This window comes from Beta vulgaris, chromosome 5 (assembly GCF_026745355.1).
Source record: "Beta vulgaris subsp. vulgaris cultivar EL10 chromosome 5, EL10.2, whole genome shotgun sequence".
NCBI lineage: Eukaryota > Viridiplantae > Streptophyta > Magnoliopsida > Caryophyllales > Amaranthaceae > Beta > Beta vulgaris.
This window is the reverse complement of record NC_079206.1, coordinates 24,194,622-24,200,621: the sequence shown is the minus strand read 5'-3', so window position 1 is coordinate 24,200,621 and position 6,000 is coordinate 24,194,622. Positions and strand designations below refer to the sequence as shown.

General features: G+C 36.8%; 1 protein-coding gene across 1 annotated transcript; it reads left to right on the top strand.

Moving 5' to 3' along the window:
* The first annotated feature begins 1,064 nt into the window (after positions 1 to 1,064).
* LOC104893165 (uncharacterized) lies at positions 1,065 to 4,744 on the top strand. Its single transcript, XM_010679251.4, has 4 exons — positions 1,065 to 1,385; positions 1,452 to 1,879; positions 3,801 to 3,843; positions 4,079 to 4,744. Exons 1-4 carry the CDS (start codon positions 1,265 to 1,267, stop codon positions 4,531 to 4,533), a joined length of 1,047 nt encoding a protein of 348 aa, XP_010677553.1. The 5' UTR covers positions 1,065 to 1,264; the 3' UTR covers positions 4,534 to 4,744.
* The last annotated feature ends 1,256 nt before the right edge of the window (positions 4,745 to 6,000 follow it).

The window sequence follows — 6,000 nt, the reverse complement described above, 5'->3', positions numbered from 1 at the left end:
ATCTAGTGCTTTCTTTAGATTATTGCACAGGGTTACCTTACCCTTTTGCAGGGATTACTTTTGATTAATGATGGAGTTACTTTATACTTCAGTAAGAGTGACCTTAGATTTATCCGAGGGGTTATATGTTGTGCAGGAGATTATTTTTATATTAATCATATACTTATTCAGGGCTTACGATGAAGTTATTTTTTATTTCAGTAGCAGCAGTAACCTTAGATTTATTCAGGGGTTACTTATTAATATGTTTTATAAAGTTTTTAAAAATAATGATACCTATTTGTAAGAATTTGTCAATAATTTCATCTTCATGTTGATGTCTTTCATGATTTTCCAGACCCAAATGTTGTAACGAGTCTTCGGTTTCTTCGATTTCCATGGATTGTATTATTGATTCTTGAGATTCACGAAATTCGAAGAAAATTGTGTTTAAATCATCCGATGATTCGTCAGATTGTGTTAAATTATCAGATGTTAAGATTGATTTTGAATTTGTTGGTTTCGACATTGATATTGAGATAAGATCGGGGTTTAGGGTTTTGAGCGAGATAAAAGCAATAAGAGGAGCGAGGAAAGAAGCGAAGAGTGAGAAAGGAAGATGCAGGAGCTACAGTAACACGCTGCTCCGTTTGTTTGTTAATGACACGTGCAGCCACACAATTTCCTTTTCGTGTGGCCTTTGTTATAAAAAAATACGTTGAATCTTGTTAGAATCGTGCACACATACAGTGACATATAGCCATGTTTGGCTCGACGTTCTTTTCTATTTTCTAATATTTCAAAAATTATTATCACTAAAGATTTAGGTTGAATTTAGCCAAGTCCGAAACAAGTTGGACAAAGGGCATTTATCATGACTAATCGGGTTTTGGGTTGGCTTCGATTCGGAACCGAGTCTTAAATTGTCGCGTTAACTAGTCAGGAGTTTGAATTCATGTCGGTATAGTCAGCTCATAATATGATCTTGATATGTGTCGTTCAGATCCAGTTAATCTTAAATCGGTCTCGATCTAGTATAAAAATTAACTCTCTTACATCAAATCATGTTATGAGGTTGGCCTACAGGCTAGAAATCGGATGTGTACTTTTTCGTTACACCTCTAAAGTTTCATTATCTCCCCTCTGCAAAGCAGATATCAAATTGAATTCGCGTAACATGACGGATTACTTGTTTTAGAGCAACTGGGCAAATCGTAACCATCGCTTACATACCACTTCTAAGAATCCAAGTTCCAACTTAATTTACAAAGGTGCTGGTCGAACAATGTCGATGAACAAGAAAGAAGAGCCAAGCACTGCACCAAATCCAGATCAATGGTATACTCTATCCCTAGGTTCTTCCTTCAAAGATCACCAACCTTCTTCCAAATTCTGCACTTTACGCTGTAAGCTCCTTTTCTCACTCCAATTTCATCTCCCTAATCTTATTTCTAATGCTTAATCATTTACAGATGAATTCAAGCCGGCTTCAATCGATAAAAGCCAACCTGGAGCATTACAGAAGACGAAAGATAACAAAATCAATGTAGAATTTCACAATAATCAACCTGGAAAACCTAAGGTTACTTTCGAAGGTACAAGTGAAGATTATAAGGAAAACGACGCAGTTTTATTCTTTGACGGCAATAGTTTCCGCCTTGAACGCCTTCACCGTGCTGTTAAGCGTTTGCGCCATGTCCGCTTGCCTGGCGAATCGGCTGCCGCCACGTTAGCCGCTTGTTCTTCAGCGGATGCCGGATCGCCACCTATGGCAAGAGGACCTAAACCTCAGCCTCAGCCTCAATCGCAGAGTTCTAGTCATCGGCCTGTTTTTACGGCTCCCTTACCACTAGCACCACTGCCATTGCCACCACCACCGCCGCTGCCGCCTCCCGTTTCGGTCAGTTTTGTTTCTGTTTATTGTTTATTAGTGTGTAGTGATATGAATTAATGTTTAAGTTGATGATATTTAATTAAAGTAATCAAATAGTATTGCTTATTGGCTTTTTCGCATTGATAGTTATAGTGTGCTTTAGTTTGTTAGTTTGATGTTTAATTACAATAGTCAAATAGTGTTGCTTATTGGTTTTTCTGCAATTGCTAGTCACATTTTGATTTAGATTGTTAGTTTGATGTTTATTAGCATCAATCGATGGTGGTTAGCGGATCATTTATATGCTTAAGTGTATGGGTTTACTCGCCTGTTGATTAGGTTAGGTACTTGAGTTTGGTGCTGGTTATAGTGTAGTCACTTGTAAGTATGGACCTTGATTATATGGTAACTGTTCATAATCCCTTTCTGTTGTTGGTTGGTTAAACTGAGAATTGAGATCATAAGGATGTTTAGTGAGGGGGTCGTTAAGTGCTAAGCATACATTCTAGAATCCTATGTGAACAATGGCAAGGATTGTGGAGATTTATTCATGATTGCAAGGGTTTAAAAGATGGAGCTTTTCTGTAGCTCCAATTATATCATAGTATCTTGATTCTGTTTTCACTGAGAAACATGTATAAAACAGACTTAGGATCATATTTCGTAGATGTAATCAGTTCTTCGTAGCTCTTATAACAGTTTAGATGCACATGTCCATGATGTATTCAACGCTTGGTAGCTCTTATCACAATTTAGATGCATAATCCCATGATTTCACTGTGCTTTCTCAATTTGATTTTTCGAGGGTAGAATCCGTTTGGCCAAGGAAATTGCTACTTCCACTGGCTACAACCCGGATACCATTGTACACTGATTCTGTCCTTGTCACACTGCTGTCAACTCAAGGACCCTAATTCTCTTATTTGAGGGTGTAAACTTTGTTTACTCTGTATGACTACCTAGTTTTCTTACACCAAACACCCCCATCCCATTTTTCTATGTTATAGTTTTCCTATACTAGTTTATGGCTCCCCATTTCCCCAAAACCTTTTGGACAAGATCTGTGATGCGATTTCTAAGTCCGAAAAACGCACAATTTTTACCCTAGAATCTGATTGACGTTTTATGGTGTTATATGAAGGAAAACTGAAAATAAAAGTGAAACAAGTAAAGATAGTATTCGACTTCCCTCAAGAACTAGAGGATCTCTCACTAACCTCAATTAGGAGATGCACACAACCCTTGAGTTATCTGTTTTTGGTACGACCACCAACATTCAATGCAAAACACTCGAATAATTTTAATCAAACTCACTCTAAACATTCAATAGGTTGGGCGCCTATTATTTATAGTAGAAGAGGCGAGAAAACCTTGCTCTCCAAGTACATCACATGACCGGATTTCCTAAGTAAGAAATAAGGAAAGTTTCCCCTAAATTAAAGCCTAGAATCTAGCTAGAACTTAAGGAAACACTTGATTTAGGAAAGCTTTGCAAAACTTTCTATAAATCTTACAAAACCACACGCCTAAGTCTTCCCTTATTACAACTCATGCCAACTCATCTACTTGGAGCTTAAGTAAATGAATTATGACTGAATTTTTCGGCCCTTGGTTAAAATAAACTACTTTAATTAACTAACTTAACTAATAATAAAAATAAAAGACATATTTTTTATTACATGTAAAACCTTCACTTTAATAGTAAAGTAAAACCATGCAACAACCTAAGAAAGCAAATTAAGATAGTTGAACTTGCATCAATCTGGTAGATTGGATATGTAGTGTATATCCCCAAAACCTTTTTGACTCTCAAATTTCAAGAAAATAATTATGTATTGTATATTATGCATTTATGAACGCCTTTACTCAGTTTGGCTGTAATGCAATTCTGTGAACTGTTCCTGACTTCATCTTTTCCTTGTCTACTTTTTGTTGATGAATGCTACAGGTTGAAGTTGAGCGAATCGATATTGGTGATGCTGGAAACTCAGGTATGAATGGGTTAATTGTCTTCTTCCTTGCTACCATATGTCTCCATTCACCACTCTTCCCATTTTCACAACCATGTTTCGCCTTCAATTTACTTTTTCCTGTGAGGGTGGGGGTGTTGCAAAAATTGTGTTTAGGCAATTCAGAGAGTTGCATTGCTTCACATTTCTGTGTATTAATATATGCTTATTTTAACATTTTTGCAATCGTCCAATCATTTTTATTTTGTTGGTGCAGGAGGTCAACCTAAAATTGACAAGTCTACCAGTACCCCTCCTCAACAACCAAACGCTACATCATCCCCAGATTCAAAGGACTTTAATCTTGAAGAGCATCTAGACATAATGAATGACGATGATGATGATGACGTGCTAGGCCCTGGCAAAGATAGTACTGAAGAAAAAGCAACCCATGTTGCTATTGATATCAACATTCCACAGCAAAATGACACAGATGACGAAATTGCTGATGTTGACGTCAATGATGACAATGGAGTTATGGGTGGTAATGCAGCAGCGGCTCTAAGAGCCCAGGTTGCAGTGGAAAGAGAGCACACTTCCAGCTCAAGTGCCAGCAGTGGAAGTGAGAGTAGTGGAAGCAGCAGTGAAAGTGGTAGCGGTAGTAGCAGCAGTGATAGTGAGAGCAGTAATGGCGACGGTGACGGGGACGGTAACTCAGTTAGCTCTATTTGAGTTCTGAATCGGAGTATTGGCCATGATTCTACCCACCTATATCAGGAATTCCTTGGCGACCTGCAGGCAATGTGGTGGCTCTTTCCTTATTATACTGTATGACTAAGGAAAATCTATATATTTTTCTAACATATTCTTTTTCAATTTTTAAGTGAGAGAACCTGAGATGTATGATAAATGCTCAATAGAAAGAAGAGAGTTTATATTCTTATGCTACTGTATCCAATATAGCTTCTTTCTCTACTAGTTTTATTACTTTTTTTTTTTCTAGCAACAGCTATCAGGGATGGATTGAGTTTCAGGCGCAGAATTTAGACTAGTTCCTATCTAAATGAATCTGCTTTTTCCTGTGAAAAAAATATCTGTAGTGGTCCATCTGCAAAATTGAAACCTAAAATTTGATCGTGAAATAGTCATTTGCTATGATCAGCATAATGAATTACAGGGCGATATTTGGTATCTACTTGGACCAGTATGGGCAATGCAAGTGAATATGCTCCCTTTACAAATGGCTTTCTTAAAATAATGCTAGAAACTTACATGTAATATGACGTTCTTATATTAAAGTCAAATGTATTCTCCCTCATACTGTTCACGTAAATTCATGTGGAACTTCACGATCGTAATATGATGGGGCGACTTTACCATGAAAATCGCTACCTTGAGGAGGAATGATAAAACTTTAACAAGGCCATGGGTTAGAAATAAGTTTTCGTGTAACAAATATTGTTTGTATATGTGAAAATATTATTTGTGTTCAAGTTCTCTTATTTATTATACGAAATACAAACAATATTTTTACATACACAAACAATATTTATTATACGAAAACTTGTGTTAGATACATCTATCAGTTAAAGATTTATCAAACCTCCTAACTTGAATAGCAACTTTCTTAGAAAAAAAAAATCAGCTACTTGAGGTGGTGACATTTCTACGTTCAGCAAAAAGGTGTTCATTCGCACATGTGGTTCTAAGGTGTTCATTCCCACACGTAGTTCTTATGTGTTCATTTCCACACGTGGTTCTAAAGCACCAATATCCACAATCCAAGATAACTCACACCATCTGGACTATTGTAGAAGTACCTCCTCGTCTGAGGATATAGCGCTTGTTTCAAGCAGTCAATATGATATATATTAATTTTCAGTCCTAAAATCAATTGGTGATAGGAGGAGCATCTCTAATGGCAAGCAACAACCATATGTTGCTTGTCATACCATATCACCTTTATAAGCTAGAATATATTTGAATTACATACTACTCCAATAGCAAGCAACAACTAGTTCTAGCTTGAATGTAACCCACTTTGCCAACTAAGTTCTTATTCTTGCATATCATTGGTAATTTAACAAATAGGTCCCACAACTTTCAAATCGAGCTATATAGCTTGTTTGAGCAACATTGCTCACCCAAGCTATATTGCTTGTTTTACTCCAATGGTTGCGACTAGTTAGAAACTTTTAT

What these genes read in the sequence shown, in the direction of transcription:
- LOC104893165 (XM_010679251.4), top strand. Translation starts at nt 1,265, where the DNA reads ATGTCGATGAACAAGAAAGAAGAGCCAAGCACTGCACCAAATCCAGAT. An exon ending in CAAATTCTGCACTTTACGCT is followed by an intron (nt 1,386 to 1,451) that starts GTAAGCTCCTTT and finishes AATCATTTACAG; the next exon opens with ATGAATTCAAGCCGGCTTCA. An exon ending in TGGTGATGCTGGAAACTCAG is followed by an intron (nt 3,844 to 4,078) that starts GTATGAATGGGT and finishes TTGTTGGTGCAG; the next exon opens with GAGGTCAACCTAAAATTGAC.